The sequence below is a fragment of the Anastrepha obliqua genome, chromosome 4, assembly GCF_027943255.1.
Source record: "Anastrepha obliqua isolate idAnaObli1 chromosome 4, idAnaObli1_1.0, whole genome shotgun sequence".
Classification (NCBI taxonomy): Eukaryota; Metazoa; Arthropoda; class Insecta; order Diptera; family Tephritidae; genus Anastrepha; species Anastrepha obliqua.
The window spans coordinates 39,052,188-39,073,969 of NC_072895.1; the positions used below are offsets into that span (position 1 = coordinate 39,052,188).

At 35.1% G+C, this 21,782-nt stretch overlaps 4 protein-coding genes across 4 annotated transcripts; 1 reads left to right on the plus strand and 3 right to left on the minus strand.

Annotated features, from left to right (window-relative positions):
- Positions 1–586: 586 nt before the first annotated feature.
- On the minus strand, positions 587–20,323 carry LOC129244092 (zinc finger protein 91-like). Its single transcript, XM_054881710.1, has 11 exons — positions 20,120–20,323; positions 19,110–20,065; positions 18,659–19,040; positions 18,406–18,597; positions 15,156–15,935; positions 8,777–9,750; positions 8,550–8,707; positions 2,959–3,104; positions 1,934–2,904; positions 1,483–1,864; positions 587–1,421 (listed from the first exon to the last, which is right to left on the minus strand). The coding sequence occupies exons 1-11, from the start codon at positions 20,249–20,251 to the stop codon at positions 1,269–1,271; spliced, it is 5,226 nt and encodes a 1,741-aa protein (XP_054737685.1). The 5' UTR covers positions 20,252–20,323; the 3' UTR covers positions 587–1,268.
- Positions 5,485–7,527, plus strand: LOC129246281 (transcription factor grauzone-like). Its single transcript, XM_054884977.1, has 4 exons — positions 5,485–5,658; positions 5,729–6,672; positions 6,735–7,116; positions 7,182–7,527. Exons 1-4 carry the CDS (start codon positions 5,536–5,538, stop codon positions 7,365–7,367), a joined length of 1,635 nt encoding a protein of 544 aa, XP_054740952.1. The 5' UTR covers positions 5,485–5,535; the 3' UTR covers positions 7,368–7,527.
- LOC129246280 (transcription factor grauzone-like) lies at positions 7,975–10,013 on the minus strand. Its single transcript, XM_054884976.1, has 4 exons — positions 9,805–10,013; positions 8,777–9,750; positions 8,326–8,707; positions 7,975–8,256 (listed from the first exon to the last, which is right to left on the minus strand). The coding sequence occupies exons 1-4, from the start codon at positions 9,934–9,936 to the stop codon at positions 8,062–8,064; spliced, it is 1,683 nt and encodes a 560-aa protein (XP_054740951.1). The 5' UTR covers positions 9,937–10,013; the 3' UTR covers positions 7,975–8,061.
- LOC129246283 (transcription factor grauzone-like) lies at positions 14,143–16,211 on the minus strand. Its single transcript, XM_054884978.1, has 4 exons — positions 15,990–16,211; positions 14,974–15,935; positions 14,793–14,904; positions 14,143–14,731 (listed from the first exon to the last, which is right to left on the minus strand). The coding sequence occupies exons 1-4, from the start codon at positions 16,119–16,121 to the stop codon at positions 14,537–14,539; spliced, it is 1,401 nt and encodes a 466-aa protein (XP_054740953.1). The 5' UTR covers positions 16,122–16,211; the 3' UTR covers positions 14,143–14,536.
- Positions 20,324–21,782: the final 1,459 nt, after the last annotated feature.

Sequence of the window (21,782 nt, forward strand, 5' to 3'; positions counted from 1 at the left end):
AGATTATCGACGTCCTGTTGTAGTAGATGACTATCCAGCACACTAGTGATTGATCGATAAACTTTAAGATCGTCTGCAAAGAGTAGGTATTCCGAGTTGAAGTCGTTACCAATATCATTCACGAATATGCTGAAAAGAATCGGACCGAGGTGAGAACCTTGCGGAACACCCGAGTTAGCCACATATTCATCGGATAGGTGGCCATCCACTTTGACCTGCAGGTGCCTACCAGGTAGATATGACCTAAGCCAGTCTAACGCTTTGCCGCAGACGCCATATTTCCTGAGCTTGTATAGCAAGATGTCATGGTCAACTCGATCGAACGCTTTTCTGAAGTCAGTATAGATGCTATGAACACAGGTGTTGGTATTCAGTGAGTTCAGTAGATAGTTGGTGTAGGCGAAAAGGTTAGTTGACGTTGAACGGCTACTAATAAAACCATGCTGTCTTGTGGTAATGATTGGATCAAAAGCAGCAGAGAGTTTCGGTAGGATCAGCTTTTCAAAAAGTTTAGCCAAGGCCGACTGAATGCAGATTGGCCGATAATTCGTGACTATATTCTTTGGACCTTCTTTATGAATGGGGCTGATGTACGAGAGTTTCCAGTCTGTAGGAAAAACACCACACTGCAGAGACGATTGGAAAATGTGTGTCAGCGGTTCACAGAGGCCATTGGCGCAGTTCTTAAGAAAGGCATTCGGTAGGCCATCAGGTCCCGCACCTTTACTAGGATCTACGGAGTTCAGTTGCTTGAAGACATTGTCAAAGGTAACCTCAAAGTCATTTAGGTTTACCGATTGCGTGTAAGGGTGTGAGTGTGCTAGGGTTACGCTATCGTCAGACACCGGTGCACATATGCTTTTAAAGAACTGTGCAAATAAGTTACTGATCTCTACACCACTTGATGCTGATTGATTATCCCAGACCATGGATGCTGGAATGCCACTGTTTCCTCGCTTCTTATCCTTGATATAATTCCAGAACGCCTTGGTATCACCTTTCAGTGACCCTTCTACCCTATCAACATACGCATTATAACACTTGGTGTAGAGATTTTTGCACTCTTGCCTCAGGTTACTAAAGAGTGTGTAGTTTCGCCTGGTTTTCTGTTTTTTATACTGTGCGTGCGCTGCTTTTTTCAGGATGTTTAAAATGTGTATTACCCTTCATAATTCCATGCATTTTTCCCATTGAAACTTCTCTATGAACGTCGTCTGCAACGAAGATTATATTGTGGACCTTAATTCACTTTGAATTTTTTGTACTATTCAAGTGAAGGTTCTTTTGTTTGCACAATTTTCTGCCCATTCTTTTGGATGCTGTCGTTTGCGATGAGCGTACATGCTCGATTTAGAATTGAACGTTTGAGGGCAAAATGTACAAGTACACAAAACTTCTCCTGTATGTGTTGCCATATGTTCCTATAGAATTGTTAAATGTTAATTATTAAATACATCAACAAAATATGTTAATATTAATTACTCGTAAGCTTTTTGTCGATTTGAGTGCTTTGTCACAAAGTTTGCAAACATGTTTTTTTTCTGCGACGTGCACATATTCTATGTGACTTCTATGTGCTCGTAGATTTGGAGATACTTTGGAACAAATTGGGCAGACTTGGGGAGTTTGATACTCCTCGGTGTGCATTGTTTTCATATGTCGCGCCAGTCCGTATTTTGTCTTAAGTTCTGTGTTACATAAATTACACTTCACAGAGGTGGCGGGTATACCAGCATGTTCCTCCTGGTGCCGTCGAAATGCTTCTTTTCCGTTTAAAGCTTTGCCGCAAATATCACATATCTTCGCATATAAATTTAGATGAACTAGCGCTAAGTGTTGTTTCATGCTATATTGATTACAGAATCTGCAAGCAAAATTTTATAAAATTTCGCAAAAGTTGACAAGAAAATTTTTTTACAATTTTTTCACTTACGCTTTATCACATTGCTCGCACTTAACATTTTTTTGTTCGTCGGGAGCATGGATTAGACAATGTCGAGTGAGAACTTTTCGGCTGAAAAAGCCTTTAGAACAAATGGTGCAATGATAAGTACGTTCTCTGGAACCATGGAAATACTGCAAATGCATTTCCAGACCACTTCGATCACATAATACCTTCTCGCAGTGTTGACATTTGAAGTATTTTGGGTTGATGTGAACATGAATATGATCAACGAGCACACCTCGGTTAAGTAATTTCTTGCCACAACATTTTACATATCCGTTGGTTTGGTGGTTTTCCCGAAAATGACTTTTTAGTTCCTTGAAATCTGTTAGAGACTTTTGACAAAGAAAACAGTTTAATTTAAAATTTTGTGCAATAAAATCGTCATAGTCTTTGGTTTTATGTCGCCTTTCATTCTGTTGCTTTGCTTCTCCCTTTTGCTGGGTTCGCTTTTGTTTTGACGTTCCTTTAGTTCGCAATATTTTATGCGGTGCACGGTCTAATATCTCTTCCTCTTCCAGCTTCACAACACTTTCTGACACTGAGCTACTTGATTCACTCCCATCTTCTGATATTTGCGGGGAATAATTTGCATCCAGTGTATCATCTTGTATAGCTTCACTCTTAATAGCAAAACTTTCTACATTTACATTATGCAACTGTTTATTCTTATCTCCGTTTCCTTGTAAGGAAATTACTTCCTTCTCCATATTTTCCTCATTTTCGGGACCGCGTGAGTGTTTATTTTTATGTTTTGGAAGAGAAGTTAACTCGTCTAATGTGTCCGTCTCTATTTTAATTTCTTTTACATCTATCTCCAACTCTTGCAAAGATTTAAGTTTGTCGCTCGCTGCTAAGTGTGCCTTCTGTACACGAACATAAAATTCATCAAAAGATTGTACCAATTCCCAACATTGGTTGCACACTATTTTGGTTGTTAAAAAGGGTATCATACTGAGCTATAAGATGAAATATTTTTGAAAAAGTATAACTTCTTCTCCAGGAAATGTTACCTCTTCTCTAAAATGTTGTTTAATTGCTTCACGAATCTTTACTGATTGCGGATCTTCAGAATCAATATTTATTCGACCATCGGTGGCGCTGGTTTTTTCCAAGCACAGTAAGCACGATTGCTCATAAAACATACCGTACAGTGAATAAAAACCAAATTATAACTTCTTAAATTTTTCCAACAAGACGCGAATAATACATAAGTTAAATCTGCAAAATTATCAATGACGTTTTCAATAGTATCGGGTATGAAAGTATTTCAATCTATCGATTAATTTGCATTATCGATTTTTTTATTTGTTTAAACTTACATGTTGTTATTTTATGCAATTGGATTCAAAATACTTTACCCTCAAATACTAGGTATACTAAGTATCCGGCGATTATCGTGGAATCACTTTCTTATACTTTAATGGCATACATATATTAAAGTTTGTCGGCAATACTGCTGTTTCCGTGGCGTCGCAATTTAATGACGGATTCTTATAGAACTCGACAAAAGAAAACGAAATGAATGAGTAAAATTTTTTGATATCTCGCTTAGTTTTCGAGATATTAAATTAAAAAAATATTAATAATAATAATAATAATAATAATAATAATTTTTTCTTCAGTTTCGGTAGAATTCGGCGAGATAAGACAAAATATAGGAGTAACATGTTTCGATATCCCGCGCTTCCAAAAAATAACCCTCATCAGTCCGACTCCGGCTACGCAATCCACCATATTTTTGCGTAGAACTTCTTTCGCGTAGGCGGCCTTCGGTCGCGCTTCAAAAGAATAACCCTCATCAGTCCAACTCCGGCTACGCAATCCACACTATTTTTATTCAATATCTCGAAAACTAAGCGAGATATCGAACAATTTTACTCCTCATTTCGTTTTCTTTTGTCGAGTTCTATAAGAATCCGCCATAAGATTGCGGCGCCACGGAAACAGTAGAATTCCCAGTTTGTCAGTTTTGTTTCAAGGCGTATTTAAATAAGTGATAGTTTGTAAAGGCAAAACTGCAAAACTTTGCACATTATCATATGCTTAATTTAAATGAGTAAATGTTAACGAGGATTTACTTTATCATTAAGCGTTTAAAAAATAAATAAATTCTGTAGAAGATTTATCTCAGCGCCAAGGAAGAGATGATTGTTTAAAAGAAGGTAAGCACCCTGTATGATTGCCAAAACGTTGAAAAGTTGCCACAAATTTTTTAACAGGTTCTTTCCCGTATTGCCCGGAATAAAAATGTATTCCTAAGACAAACGTTTGGCAAAATATAAAAAGCTGATGAAGTGGCGTTTCTAGGTTGGATATAAATTCGAGTCGTTCGGTAACGTAAAATCGACTGTGATGTTAAAATTCTCAATTTTTTGTCTTTTGGTTTTGTCACAAAGTTTGCATGTATGTTTGTTTTCTGTGGTGATGTATTTAAAATGTGTTTAATGCGAATGAAGAAATGGTGATACTTTTGAACAAATGGGACAGACCTGCTCCACTTGATATTCCTCCGTGTGTATTACTTTCATGTGACGTCTACTTCTTCGTGATTTCAGAGTCATACTCGTATAATTCGATTTTAATTAGTGACTTCAGTGAATCAGAATGTTCCTCTGGCGTCGCCGAAATGCTTTGCCATAGAATGTCACATATTTTGGCATACAAATGTGCATGGGCAAGCTTTGAATGATGTCTCAAACAGTATTCATTAGAGAACCTATAGTTAGTATAACTAATAGTTTTTAACTTGCTGGTTATCTTGAATATTATTGCTATATGGGAATGTCAGTTACTCAATTCCAACACTGCACTTTTTTAAGGCGATTTTCAGAAACTCTAAAGAAACCTCTGTAATCTTTTGTTGATGAGAACATCCATGACGACGTTTTGGAGTTGATGCTAATAATAATACGTTCACATATAAGTAGATGATCTACTTTTTTCGTGCTTAACTCCCAATCCGTAATTAAAAAGGGAGATTTCCCATACAAAATTTTTCTCCCAAAGGTTTGGTTAGGTATTATTAGTATGCATTCATATAACAGAAAGAAAGCGTGTATCCACAAACGTGTATCCTCTTATTACTTATTATAAAATGTAGTATCGAATTTCGAATGTGTATTGCTGCTATAATTGTTTGAATCCTCAGTTAAACGTCGTTTACGGTTTATCCCCAACTGTTTATTATTAGCAGCCAATTACGCAATTAAATTAGCTATACCTTTCTTGACTTTTCTTCATGTCGTTAGTAATAACTAAATAAACCAAAACCACCGAAATATTCCACCAAAATAGTTTGGATGAAGAAAAATCCTTCTCAACAGTATTGACAGCTGATTGTCAATTTTGCAGGTAATCTGCCATATATGACCGGTACATTGATTTTGTGCATTTATTGGTAATTAATGAATATGTGAACGTACCTTAATCATGAATTTGATAGTACAGCCCCTGTTTTGAAAGTTATTGAACAATCAACTATTCAATAAGGTGGCAGTACTGTGCGTTGTAAACAATTTTGTTGGTGCAGGAATTGCTGTTTTCGTGTATTTGGCATATACTATTTAGAGTAGAGCGAAAATAATAAAATGTTTAATGATACATATTGTTTGTTATGCCTAGAAGGTTCAAAGAAGCTAGTAGACTTAGATCCCAAAGAAGACAAAGGTTTAAATAAGCGAGAAGTCATTGAGCTACATTTCAAGGAAGAGGTGTATATTAAGTACAAAAAGCAGGAATTTATTTAACAACCTTATTAATAATTACTATTTATTAACGCAGCTGGAGATAATGTCTCAGATTGAGGCGCGAGTGGTTTGTCGCGAATGTTGGGAATTAGTTCAATCATTTCATGAATTTTATGTGCGCGTGCAGCAAGTCTATAGAGAAGCTGCCAACACCTTGAAAAGGATAGTCAATGTGGAGAATGAAGAAATAGAAATAAAAGAAGAGTTTGTGAGTATCGATAAAGAACAATCACCACCTCGGCGTCGAAGGGGTAGACCTCGGAGACAGAAAAAACTCGAAGCCGTCGAAGTTGTCTGTGAACCCACTTTATCCCTTACAGAATATCAAGTTAAAATTGAAGAATTAATACTAACCGCTCCGACTAATTCTAAAAATGCCTGTCCACCAAATGATATTGCTTCAGATTCGCTAGAAATTAAAGACGAGGCTTTATTAGAAGAATTTATGGATAATACTATGTTTGCAGGCGCTTCAGACTCTGATGATATAGAAAGTGAGAATGAAGACCAGCCAGGAAAGCGGAGATCTGAAAAGGTTAACAAACGGAAAGGAGTAAATAAAAAAACGACAGAATCAGATGAATATATTGCGAAGAAAAATTTTAAATTTACCTGTTGTATTTGTAAAATTCTACTTTCAAACTTCAAAGAACTAAAGCGTCATTTCCGCATCGAACATCAAACCAGAGGTTATGTACTTTGTTGTGGAAAAAAATTACCCGAACGGAGTTTATTAATCGATCACATTCATTTTCATGAAGATCCGGATTATTTTAAGTGCAAACACTGCGGAAAAAGAATGTCGGAACGTCGTAGTCTTGATTTGCATCTTCAATATGCACATGGTAATCGGGACCGAGTTCATCGATGTTCAATATGTGCTAAAAGTTTTTTTCGTGCTTCTTGCTTGAAACAGCACTATAACACTCATGTTACGGAAGAACAAAAAACGGTACCATGCTTGGAGTGCGACAAAACGTAAATAGTACAACCAAACAATAATTAATGTACACTATTTTTATTAAATTATTCTTATTCAGATTTCCAGATGGCGCTGAATTGAGAAAGCACATGAGACTTACACATTTGAATTCATATGCAAAAATATGTGATATTTGTGGTATATCAATAAAAGGTAGGGACGCTCTTGAAAGGCATCAATCAGAGCATGCAGGTATCCCGCGTAAGCTAATAAAATGTGATTTATGCGATGCTGCACTTACTACAAAATACGGTTTAGCACGTCACATGAAGACCATGCATACAGAAGAGTATCAAACGCCGCAAGTTTGCCCTATTTGTTCCAAAGTCTCACCATCTCTACAGGCTCATCGTAACCACATAAAATATATGCATTCCTTACAAAGGAAACATGTGTGCAAGTTATGCGATAAGGCATTCAAAAGACTTACCGATTTCAAAGTAATATGTTATTTGTATTTGTTTTCTAGAAATTATTATATTTTTATGCTGTAATTTAATCGTAGGAGCACATGGCGACCCATACCGGAGAAGCACTATATACCTGTAGTTTTTGCCCGCAAACATTTAAATCAAATGCCAATATGTATTCGCACCGAAAGAAGAAACACGTGAAGGAGTGGGCTGAGCAATGCGCGTTGAAAAAAAGTTTAGCAGTACCTTTAAAGCAAGCTACTTCAGTTGATCACTGAAGCCATATTTGACGCACTGCATGAGAGAAATTTTTGAATAAAATAAAACAATGAATCAAACAAAAGATATCATAGATCAGACCTCACACTGCTTTATGACTTAATTCATAGCAATAGATTTGAGCAATTAATTTAATAAATAAAACACAAAGCAAATGTATTTGCAGTCATTTAGCTTTATTACAATATCATATATCAGATATTACATATCTTACCTCACATCTACATTTTCTTTACATTATGTTAAAACAAATTGCCAGGTGAAGCCGCGAATTCCACTAGTAAAACATGCACCTTACCGAATTTCTTGTCATCAGTGCCCAATGATGATAGAATAGTACTCTATTCGCTTTGAACACTTACTGAAAACTCATTTTTCATTTCACAGAGAACGCTGATGTATAGAGAAGTATGGTATCAATCCGAAGACCGCATGGAACGTTGAGCGGTACTCGTTTTAGAGACGAATAGACACATTCTTACCATAAATTAACAACAGGAGGCTGAATTTCTTCAATTTAGCAACTGTAAGCTACCTACAGGCGCTTTTTAATACGAGCTTTAATTTGGATTGATGGCTAATTTTGTATTCGAACACAACTTTAAATAGTTTTCTTCCTTTTATTTTCTCAATTGTTCTTTTTACATATTTTAGTTCATATCTTTAAAAATGCGCGTGGTCTGCATTCAGTGATTATATCGTGGATTCCAAATCTTTTTGAATCTTTTGTACTATTCCAGAGTAGATTCTTTTATTTGCACATTTTTCTGCCCATTCTTTTGGATGCTTTCGTTTACGATGAGTGTACATGTTCGATGCAGAATTGAAGGTTTGGGGGCAAAATGTACAAGTACACAAAACTTCTCCTGTATGTGTTGTCATATGTTCCTAAAAAATTGTTAAATGTTATTTGTTAAATAAGTTAAATTCATAATAAAAATATGTTAAAGTATTTACTCGAAGGCTTTTTGGCAATTTGAATGCTTTGTCACAAAGTTTGCAAACATGTTTTTTTTCTGCGACGTGCAAATATTCCATATGACTTCTATGTGCTCGTAGATTTGGAGATACTTTGAAACAAATTGGGCAGACTTGGGGAGTTTGGTACTCCTCGGTGTGCATTGTTTTCATATGTCGCGCCAATCCGTATTTTGTCTTAAGTTCTGTATTACATAAATTACACTTCACAGAGGTGGCAGGTATACCAGCATGTTCCTCCTGGTGCCGTCGAAATGCTTCATTTCCGTTTAAAGCTTTGCCGCAAATATCACATATCTTCGCATATAAATTTAGATGAACTAGCGCTAAGTGTTGTTTCATGCTATATTGATTACAGAATCTGCAAGTAACATTTTATAAAATTTCGCAAAAGTTGACAAGAAAAATTTTTTACAATTCTTTCACTTACGCTTTATCACATTGTTCGCACTTAACATTTTTTTGTTCGTCGGGAGCATGGATTAGACAATGTCGAGTGAGAACTTTTCGGCTGAAAAAGCCTTTAGAACAAATGGTGCAATGATAAGTACGTTCTCTGGAACCATGGAAATACTGCAAATGCATTTCCAGACCACTTCGATCACATAATACCTTCTCGCAGTGTTGACATTTGAAATATTTTGGGTTGATGTGAACATGAATATGATCAACGAGCACACCTCGGTTAAGTAATTTCTTGCCACAACATTTTACATATCCGTTGGTTTGGTGGTGTTCCCGAAAATGACTTTTTAGTTCCTTGAAATCTGTTAGAGACTTTTGACAGAGAAAACAGTTTAATTTAAAATTTTGTGCAATAAAATCATCATAGTCTTTGGTTTTATGTCGCCTTTCATTCTGCTGCTTTGCTTCTCTCTTTTGCTGGGTTCGCTTTTGTTTTGGCCTTCCTTTAGTTCGCAATATTTTATGTGGTGCACCGTGCAATGCCTTCTCTTCTTCATGCTTTATAACGTCTTCTGCTATTGAGCTCCGTGATTCACTATCATCTTCTGATATTTGCGGGGAATAATTTGCATCCAGTGTATCATCTTGTATAGCTTCACTCTTAATAGCAAAACTTTCTACATCTACATTATGCAACTGTTCATTCTTATCTCCGTTTCCCTGTAAGGATGTTGATTCGTTTTCCATATTTTCCTCAACATTTTCGAGACCGCGTGAGTGTTTATTTTTACGTTTTGGAAGAGAAATAAACTCCTCTAATGTGTTCGTTTCAACTTTAATTTCTTTTACATCTATCTCCAACTCTTGCAAAGATTTAAGTTTTTCGCTCGCTGCTAAGTGTGCCTTTTGTACACGAACATAAAATTCATCAAATGATTGTACCAATTCCCAACATTGGTTGCACACTATTTTGGTTGTTAAAAAGGGTATCATACTGAGCTATAAGATGAAATATTTTTGAAAAAGTATAACTTCTACTCCAGGAAATTTTACCTCTTCTCTAAAATGTTGTTTAATTGCTTCACGAATCTTTACTGATTGCGGATCTTCAGAATCAATATTTATTCGACCATCGGTTGCGCTGGTTTTTTCCAAGCACAGTAAGCACGATTGCTCATAAAACATACCGTACAGTGAATAAAAACCAATTTATAACTTGTTTAAATTTTTCCAACAAGACACGAATAATGCACAAGTTAAATCTGCAAAATTATCTATGACGTTTTCAATAGTATCTGGTATAAAAGTATTTCAATCTATCGATTAATTTGCGTTATCGATTTTTTTAGTTGTTTAAACTTACATGTTGTTATTTTATGTAATTGGATTCAAAATACTTTACCCTCAAATACTAAGTATCCGGCGATTATCATGGAATCACTTTCTTATACTTTAATGGCCAGGCCGATAGTCCTAGCTACTAGTGCCTTTCGTAATGTAATATAGTTATTTATAATTATATTTCTAATAAATAAATAAATAAAATAAAATACTGTAATGGCATATATTAAAGTTTGTCAGTTTTGTTTCAAGGCGTATTTAAATGAGTGATAGTTTGTAAACCAAATTCTTCAAAACTTTGCACATTTTCAAATGCTTAATTTAAATGAGTAAATGTTAACGAGGATTTACTTTATCATTAAGCGTTTAAAAAATAAATAAATTCTGTAGAAGATTTATCTCAGCGCCAACGAAGAGATGATTGTTTAAAAGAAGGTAAGCACCCTGTATGGTTGCCAAAACGTTGAAAAGTTGCCACAAATTTTTTAACAGGTCCTTTCCCGTATTGCCCGGAATAAAAATGTATTCCTAAGACAAACGTTTAGCAAAATATAGAAAGCTGATGAAGTGGCATTTCTAGGTCGGATATAAATTCGAGTCGTTCGGTAACGTAAAATCGACTGTGATGTTAAAATTCTCAATTTTTTGTCTTTTGGTTTTGTCACAAAGTTTGCATGTACGTTTGTTTTCTGTGGTGATGTATTTAAAATGTGTTTAAGGGGTTATGCGCAGTTATGACTTTCAAAAAAATCGATTTTTTTATTGCATTTTTGTAATGTACATATATTCGAAAGTATACTCACGAAATTTGAAGTAGATCTGAGTGCCCATTTACACGAGGAGACAACTGGAAGGGAAACATTTTGTTCGGTTGGTGATGGACGGCGCGGAAGAGAGAAGAGAATTTGTCTCCTGTACTGGCGACACGCTTTGCTCTTCTTATTCGTATTTCCAATCTTAAAGCAATTTTTGACAGTTGCTTCATTTGTTTTCTTCTTTTGTGGGAGAAGGTTCTGAGTTATGTGTTGGTTTTCAAGCAAACGGAAGATAACAAAGATGATAAACATCCAAACTGCTTGGGAAATGCACGATTATTTTTTCTAGTAAAGTAGGTATAATTTAAAATTTATTATGGGGCATGTTTATGTTGAATTCTAATTTTCCCCGCATTTCTAGATAATTCTAAGTTAATTATTTATGTATGAAGTATTTTTAAATTAAGTTTTTTTTTTCAAGTACAACAATTTATAAATATATTTAAATCAAAAAACAACAAATTATTTATTATTTAACCAGTTTGCATTTTTCATTCATATATTTAAGAAATTGTTGACGAACGTTTTCCGCTTTACATGTAAGCGTGTGCTAGAATACATCCGAAACAGACGATACTAAAGCATTAAATGTCAAAATGTTGCCGAAAACAATTTTTCCCGTGTGGCCGCGAATGAGACATGAAAAGAGAATTTCCAGTGTCTCCCTTCCAGATGTCTTCTCGTGTAAATCGGGAATCGCAATACTTTCGGAGTTATACCTAAATATGTAGAAATGCCTCGGAACGTTTTAAGGTAGGTATTGAAACTTTAACGTGTTTTTTTCAAAACGGCATTTTTCAAGTCGGTGTACACGATATCTCGAAAACGGCTTGTTTGATCGGTCAACCGTTTTAACTCAATCTTTAAAGATACATTTTCTAGTAATTAATCGTTCCTTTTGTAAATCTGATACTTATTTTTCATTTTATAATCAATTTACGGCCAAATTTTAACGTAAAAATCGAAATCATTTCTTTTAAAAGCTGCCATTTTGTGAAAATTCACTATTTTGATTAGCTGAACGATTAATTACTAGATAATCTAATATATTAACAAAATTTGTTCGGTTTTTTGATTTCAGATAATCCAATCCTGAGTTACGATGTACACCGTAAATCGTCTTTTTTTAAAGGAGGTTCCAGAAATCGCCTGCAGCGCGCTCTATAATCAACATTTTCATAAATAAAAAAATTTGTTACGTTCTTGAAGGATGCTTTTATAACCGCCAAAAATTTTCAAATTTAAATGTTCTGAAGTTTCTTCAGGATAAATCCTTGACAACCCGTCTTTTATTTGCTTCATAACTGCGTATAACACCTTAATGCGAATGAAGAATTGGTGATACTTTTGAGCAAATGGGACAGACCTGCTGCACTTGATATTCCTCCGTGTGTATTACTTTCATGTGACGTCTACTTCTTCGTGATCTCAGAGTCATACTCGTATAATTCGATTTTAATTAGTGACTTCAGTGAATCAGAATGTTCCTCTGGCGTCGCCGAAATGCTTTGTCATAGAATGTCACATATTTTGGCATACAAATGTGCATGGGCAAGCTTTGAATGATGTCTCAAACAGTATTCATTAGAGAACCTATAGTTAGTATAACTAATAGTTTTTAACTTGCTGGTTATCTTGAATATTATTGCTATATGGAAATGTCAGTTACTCAATTCCAACACTGCACTTTTTAAGGCGATTTTCAGAAACTCTAAAGAAACCTCTGTAATCTTTTGATGATGAGAACATCCATGACGACGTTTTGGAGTTGATGCTAATAATAATACGTTCATATATAAGTAGATGATCTACTTTTTTCGTGCTTAAGTCCCAATCCGTAATTAAAAAGGGAGATTTCTCATACAAAATTTCTCTCCCAAAATCTGCGATTATAAAATAATCTTAGATAATAACCATACTTTTTGACTTACAACTCTGTGTTTTCTGTGTAATAGATCATTATTTTACGAGTGTAAAGAAAAACGTAAGAGTAAAAACTAAATAAAATGGATGAGGGCAAAGAAAACAGGGTTTGGTTAGGTATTATTAGTATGCATTCATATAAAGAAAGAAATCGTGTATCCACAAACGTGTATCCTCTTATTACTTATTATAAAATGTAATATCGAATTTCGAATGCGTATTCCTGCTATAATTGTTTGAATCCTCAGTTAAACGTCGTTTACGGTTTATCCCCAACTGTTTATTATTAGCAGCCAATTGCGAAATTAAATTAGCTATACCTTTCTTGACTTTTCTTCATGTCGTTAGTAATAATTAAATAAACCAAAACCACCGAAATATTCCCACAAAATAATTTGCATGAAGAAAAATCTTTCTCAACAGTATTGACAGCTGATTGTCAATTTTGCAGGTAATCTGCCATATGTGAACGGGTAGATTAATTTTGTGCATTTATTGGTTATTAATGCATATTTGAAATCTCAGCAAAATAATGCTATTTGCCTCAACACGTATATGTTTTCCAAAACAAAACACAGTCAAAGACGCAGTCGCTGCGGCCATACTTCTTTTAGTCGCGACGGACTTGATTCGCTTGAGCAAACTAAACCTAAGATTAAAAAAATCACTAACGACTAATTTTGTAATTTTTTTTTTTTGAAAATAGACAATATTGGAATATATGCGTCGAGTACACGCAGAAGCATACAGTAAGATACAGAAAATAGCAACCAGTAACTTAGAACAAAGCTCTGTCCTGTACATTTCGATACCAAAGAAAATTTGGAGACAATTATTTTTGTTCACTGATAGTAGGCAGGTATGTGGCTCTAAAATTGATACAATTTTTTTACGCTTCATAATTCATACTTTTCGGCACAATGCTTTGTCTATGAATGTGCGCTGAATTACTAGAGCATTTTCAGCGATTCATAATAAATTTCTATATCAAGTCCACGCAACCGCATATGTACATAGTACATATATAAGTTCGCATATCTGTATGTACGTATGTATGTCATCTTGGTTATAAGATCGTATGCATTTATAAAGATGCATTTATGCATGAAGCATTCCTCTACGAGGATATTAATTTGATTGAAGGAGTTTAATAATATTGTAACGAAAGTCTTAACTAATTCCAGGTGGTATATTTTTCGATGATTTGCTCTTTAAAATAACGATACTAATAGCCAGTACTGAATTTAGAAGACGTGGTTTTCCATGATACTTTTCAATTTTATTGAATAAGTAAGGAAATATGAAATAATTTAAAAATAAATTTATAATGGAATGAAAAATAAATTAGAAAAAACAAAATATATTATTAATGGTCATATTAAAAAAGCACCAATAAAAAGCGAGTTGTTATTGTTTTCTTTGTAGCAGCAAAAACATTTCCCATACACGAACGGGGAGTGCCGCTGGAATGACAGTCCTTGGCCGCATATATGTATAGTAAATCCGGGTTGTTTCGCTAACGTTGAACCGACTGTCGGAGGAACGAGTTCTACTCAACTGCTGCTGAATTTCAGCAATTCAGTCTCTTGCTATTAAATATTGTTTAAAATGTGTGTGAGTGCATCAGTGTGCAAAACAGGTACCCCTCATAATTCCATGCATTTTTCCCATTGAAACTTCTCTATGAACGTCGTCTGCAACGAAGATTATATTGTGGACCTTAAATCACTTTGAATTTTTTGTACTATTCCAGGGAACATTCTTTTGTTTGCACAATTTTCTGCCCATTCTTTTGGATGCTGTCGTTTGCGATGAGTGTACATGCTCGATTTAGAATTGAACGTTTGAGGGCAAAATGTACAAGTACACAAAACTTCTCCTGTATGTGTTGCCATATGTTCCTATAGAATTGTTAAATGTTAATTATTAAATACATCAACAAAATATGTTAATATTAATTACTCGTAAGCTTTTTGTCGATTTGAGTGCTTTGCCGCAAATATCACATATCTTCGCATATAAATTTAGATGAACTAGCGCTAAGTGTTGTTTCATGCTATATTGATTACAGAATCTGCAAGTAACATTTTATAAAATTTCGCAAAAGTTGGCAAGAAAAATTTTTTACAATTCTTTCACTTACGCTTTATCACATTGTTCGCACTTAACATTTTTTTGTTCGTCGGGAGCATGGATTAGACAATGTCGAGTGAGAACTTTTCGGCTCAAAAAGCCTTTAGAACAAATAATGCAATGATAAGTACGTTCTCTGGAACCATGGAAATACTGCAAATGCATTTTCAGACCACTTCGATCACATAATACCTTGTCGCAGTGTTGACATTTGAAGTATTCTGGGTTGATGTGAACACGAATATGATCAACGAGCACACCTCGGTCAAATAATTTCTTGCCACAACATTTTACATATCCGTTGGTTTGGTGGTTTTCCCGAAAATGACTTTTTAGTTCCTTGAAATCTGTTAGAGACTTTTGACAAAGAAAACAGTTTAATTTAAAATTTTGTGCAATAAATTCATCATAGTCTTTGGCTTTATGTCGCCTTTCATTCTGTTGCTTTGCTTCTCCCTTTTGCTGGGTTCGCTTTTGTTTTGACCTTCCTTTAGTTCGCAATATTTTATGCGGTGCACGGTCTAATATCTCTTCCTCTTCCAGCTTCACAACACTTTCTGACACTGAGCTACTTGATTCACTCTCATCTTCTGATATTTGCGGGGAATAATTTGCATCCAGTGTATCATCTTGTATAGCTTCACTCTTAATAGCAAAACTTTCTACATTTACATTATGCAACTGTTCATTCTTATCTCCGTTTCCTTGTAAGGAAATTATATTTTCCTCAACATTTTCGAGACCGCGTGAGTGTTTATTTTTATGTTTTGGAGAAGAATTTAACTCGTCTAATGTGTCTGTCTCTACTTTAATTTCTTTTACTTCTATCTCCAACTCTTGCAAAGATTTAAGTTTGTCGCTCGCTGCTAAGTGCGCCTTCTGTACACGAACATAAAACTCATCAAAAGATTGTACCAATTCCCAGCATTGGTTACACACGACTTTGGTTGTTAAAAAGGGTATCATACTGAGCTATAAGATGAAATATTTTTGAAATAGTATAACTTCTACTCTAGGAAATGTTACCTCTTCTCTAAAATGTTGTTTAATTGCCTCACGAATCTTTACTGATTGCGGATCTTTAGAATCAATATTTATTCGACCATCGGTTGCGCTGGTTTTTTCCAAGCACAGTAAGCACGATTGCTCATAAAACATACCGTACAGTAAATAAAAACCAATTTATAACTTGTTTTGATTTTTCCAACAAGGCACGAATAATGCACAAGTTAGTGCTGTAGAACTATCGATCACTTTTCAATAGTATCGGTTGTAAAATAAAATATTTTAATATATCGATTTATTTGTCGTTATCGATGTTTTATTTATTAAAATTCGAACGATAACAAAAATTTTCATCTAAGATAGAAGAAATCTCTGAGGACCATTCGAAAATATGTAGTCATATTGGAATAGTTCTTATAGAAATATATACCAATATTTATTGAAATTTTTGTCACGGTGAGTTCCTACGGCTCCGGGCATATGTATGCATCAGTATATGTATGTATGTATGTAAATACAGCATGTCATTAATGAGTTTTGACATTGAAAATAAATTAAATTTTTCCACCGCAATAGCAAAAAGTATCACTCTTTATTTAACTTTGACTTCTTTTTTGTACGGATTCATATTTATTCACAGCATTTAGGGAATTAATAAAAAACTTCAAATTCTTTGGAAAAACAACAAAAACAAATATCAGATTAATTCGACTCTTATTGGCAGAGTCATAATGAGAATACATAATTTGTTGATTAATTTAATATTTGGTATGATAACCGTTAGCTTCAGTAACATTTCGCAGGCACTTTTTCATATAATGTACCGATTTTTTATGTCGTGTACGTTCGGTATAGTCTGCCATTCCTCCATTATTGCAGTTCTTAATGTTGCTGCATTCTTTGGATCTTTTATGGACTCTTTTCTTCAAAAAGACCGACAAATTTCCAATCATGTTTCTTATGCTTTGGATCGTTATCTTGGTAAAATTTAAAATTTGGTTTATTCTCAGTGATAAACCCAAAGTTTTAAGCACTGCCGGCTTAGTTTTTTTTTCAATATATTTATATGGCGTCCTTTGTGCCGCCAATAAACGCAAGGTCCCTACTCCTTTATTTGAAATGCATGCCCAAACTATAACGGAAACTTTTCCAAAATTAACCGTGTGAGTTTTATTTCGATTTTGTAAAGCTATCAAGGGCTTGCGCTATACTCTTAGTCGGCCCATCGTTGTCATACAGCAGTATCTTTGTCTCGCCGCAAAATATAACGTCGTCCCAATAATCTTCTGCTTCAAAGCAAAAGGCAGCCGTTTTTCTACATTTTATATAGACAGCAATGGTTTCTTGCGTGGCTTGACGAACGGCTTCATGAGAGACAACAATACCTCACTCCTCGTTAAGCTCCTTTGCAAGTTTTCTCAAGAAAATTCTCGGGTTTTGATCCAATTTTCGGATCATCAAGCGTTCTGCCTGCCCAGTAATTTTAGTTTTAGACCCACCTGCACGCCTCTTTTTCCGCCAAATAATACTAAAGGCCTAAAAAGGTATCTAAGAGAATTATCGGAAATTCACGCCTAATGATTCATAATTTTCGGCGCTGGATTACTTGAGTATTTTCAGCGAATCGTAATGTATGTAAGTATAAATTTAAATATTTGCAGGTGCGTATATCATCGTGCTGCGTGCCCGTGCGATAGTTTGTATGCATATATAAATATGTATTTATTAGGCACTGGTTTTTTGCGTGTATGAAGCACTTGTATGATGGAATTCTCTATGAAGGAATTAATTTTTTGCACTTGTATGAAGCAATTCTCTGTGAAGGAATTAATTTTATTTGGTTGAAGGAATTTAATAACATTGGAATGAAAGTCTTAACTAATTACACCGATGGTATATTTTCCGATGATTTGCTCTTTGTAATAGCGATACTAATAGCCACTATTGAATTTAGAAGACGTGGTTTTCAATGATACTTTTCAATTTTATTGAATAAGTAAGGAAATATGAAATAATTCAAAAAGTGATTTATAATGGAATGAAAAATAAATAGGAAAAAAACAAAAAATATTATTATTGGCCATATTAAAAACGAACCTGTAATTAGCTTACAGCGTTAAATTTCGTTGTTCCTACTTAAATACCGAGTTCTACCAAACTGCTGCAATTCAGTTGTTGTTGTTGTATCATCATAAACATTCCCCATATTTACATACCGGGAATGCTGCTGGAGTGACACTCTTTGGCCGGATATAAATCCGGTAACGTAGAACCGACTGTCGTGGAAACGACAACTCAGTCTCTTGCTGTTGTTGTATCAGCATAAACATTCCCCATACATATGTAGTGCATCGGTATGCAAAAAAAGTACCCCTCAAAATTCCATGCATTTTACCCATTGAGACTTCTCTATGAACGTCGTCTGCAACGAAGATTATATTGTGGAGCTCAAATCACTTTGAATCTTTTGTACTATTCCAGTGGAGATTTTTTTCTTTGTACATTTTTCTGCCCATTCTTTTGGATGCTGTCGTTTGCGATGAGTGTACATGTTCGATTTAGAATTGAACGTTTGAGGGCAAAATGTACAAGTACATAAAACTTCTCCTGTATGTGTTGCCACATGTTCCTATAGAATTGTTAAATGTTAATTATTAAATACATCAACCAAATATGTTAATATTAATTACTCGTAAGCTTTTCGTCGATTTAAATGCTTTGTCACAAAGTTTGCAAACATGTTTTTTTTCTGCGACGTGCACATATTCTATGTGCCTTCTATGTGCTCGAAGATTTGGAGATACTTTGGAACAAATTGGACAGACTTGGGGAGTTTGATACTCCTCGGTGTGCATTGTTTTCATATGTCGCGCCAGTCCGTATTTTGTCTTAAGTTCTGTATTACATAAATTACACTTCACAGAGGTGGCGGGTATACCAGCATGTTTCTCCTGGTGCCGTCGAAATGCTTCCTTTCCGTTTAAAGCTTTGCCGCAAATATCACATATCTTCGCATATAAATTTAGATGAACTAGCGCTAAGTGTTGTTTCATGCTATATTGATTACAGAATCTGCAAGTAACATTTTATAAAATTTCGCAAAAGTTGACAGGAAAAATTATTTACAATTCTTTCACTTACGCTTTATCACATTGCTCGCACTTAACATTTTTCTGTTCGTCTGGAGCATGGATTAGACAATGTCGAGTTAGAACTTTGCGGCTGAAAAAGCCTTTGGAACAAATATTGCAATGATAAGTACGTTCTCTGGAACCATGGAAATACTGCAAATGGGTTTCGAGACCACTTCGATCACATAATACCTTGTCGCAGTGTTGACATTTGAAGTATTCTGGGTTGTTGTGGACATGAATATGATCAACGAGCACACCTCGCTTAAGTAATTTCTTGCCACAACATTTTACATATCCGTTGGTTTGGTGGTGTTCGCGAAAATGATTTTTTAGTTCCTTGAAATCTGTTAGAGAGCTTTGACAAAGAAAACAGTTTAATTTAAAATTTTGTGCAATAAAATCGTCATAGTCTTTGGTTTTATGTCGCCTTTCATTCTGTTGCTTTGCTTCTCTCTTTTGCTGGGTTCGCTTTTGTTTTGACCTTCCTTTAGTTCGCAATATTTTATGCGGTGCACGGTCCAATATCTCTTTCTCTTCCAGCTTCACAACACTTTCTGACACTGAGCTACTTGATTCACTCTCATCTTCTGATATTTGCGGGGAATAATTTGCATCCAGTGTATCATCTTGTATAGCTTCACTCTTAATAGCAAAACTTTCTACATTTAGATTATGCAACTGTTCATTCTTATCTCCGTTTCCTTGTAAGGAAATTAGTTCATTCTCCATATTTTCCTCAACATTTTTGAGATCGCGTGAGGGAAGAGAAGTTAACTCGTCTAAATTGTCCGGCTCTACTTTAATTTCTTTTACATCTATCTCCAACTCTTGCAAAGATTTAAGTTTGTCGCTCGCTGCTAAGTGCGCCTTCTGTACACGAGCATAAAATTCATCAAAAGATTGTACCAATTCCCAACATTGGTTGCACACTATTTTGGTTGTTAAAAAGGGTATCATACTGAGCTATAAGATGAAATATTTTTGAAAGAGTATAACTTCTTCTCTAGGAAATGTTACCTCTTCTCTAAAATGTTGTTTAATTGCTTCATGGATCTTTACTGATTGCGGATCCTCATAATCAATATTTATTCGACCATCGGTTGCGCTGGTTTTTTCCAAGCACAGTAAGCACGATTGCTCATAAAACATACCGTACAGTGAATAAAAACCAATTTATAACTTGTTTTGATTTTTCCAACAAGGCACGAATAATGCTCAAGTTAGAGCTGCAAACCAATCGATAACTTTTCAATAGTATCGGTCATAAAAAAGGTATTTCAATATATCGATTTATTTGACGCTATCGATTTTTTTATTTGTTTAAACTCCCATGCTGTATTTTATGTAATTCGATTTAAAATTTTTACCCTCAAGTACTAAGTATCTGGCGACCGACATGTAATCGCTTTCTTATACTTCAATGAATTATATTAAAGTCTGCAATGTTTAGTTTCAAGGTGTATTTAAATGAGTGGGTGCGGCCACTGTAGCCGAATTTTGCGTGACTATCATTTGGACATGCGTTGGTACGAATCTCAGTACATGAAACACCAAATTGATAGAAATTGGTATTAATATCTTTAATTTTCCCTATTAGCGGTCTCCCCTCTGCAGATAATGGTAAACCTCCGAATGTATTTCTTCCATGAAAAAGCCCCCCATAAAAATATCTGCCTTTCGGAGTCGGCGTAAGAGTGGAGGTCTATCCATTTGTGGAACAACGCCAAGACGCACACCACAAATAGGAGGAATTTAGAAAAAGCTCCTCTTTACACAACGTCTACTGAGGTTGCAAAAGTTATGGCTGCAATACGCATGCGAAATTCGATATTATACTTTATAATAAATAATAACAGGCCAATGTGTCCATTCACACACGCATTTTTCTGTTCTATGGATGAATAATACCTAACAACATTTTTATTAGAATTACGTCTACAAACTACTTTTCTTTGACGGCGTGTATTTTATTTAGTTTTTACTTTGGCGTTTCTCTTACATTCGTAAAAATAATTATCGATAACACAGGGTTGTATGTAAAGAAGTATGGCCATAGATGACGCTTATATACATGTGTTTAATAACTAAGTTAATTTCTAGATCTGGAAGCTCGTATTTTCTGGCGAGTTCTGTTGTAGCAGCAGCTTACTTATCTCCGTCTGTGCGATGTAGTCACATGCCGTTTTCGTCTAGACCGTTTTCGGTAGACCCAAAAAACGTATTTTGCCTCGCTATCTGCTGTTGTCATCAAGGCTAATTCATGTTTTTGTTTTGGTATCTCTCAGGAACACTGACTGGGATAAGTTTAGAAATTTGCTAAGTATAAATTTACCAAGCTGAGTAACTGGATAGGTACTACGAACTATATGACGCTAGAAGGAAAGGTAAACAGTCTCAACGACTCAATTACTGCCGCCTTTGAATGTAGATGTCCTGATACCAAATCAAAAGACAAAACCAGCATGTCATGGTGGTCGAAGAAAGTCTCAGCGCTTCGGAAGGCGATGCGAGGGCAATTTAATAAAGCCAAACGCACTGGATACTGGGATGAATACGCTACCATTCGCATATACATAGTAATGAAACTAAAAAACAAAGAGGGGTAGCTTTAAAAAGTTCTGTGAGGAAATCGCCTCAACCACCGTTGCGGCTAGGCTCCACAAGGCTATAGCTAAGAAGA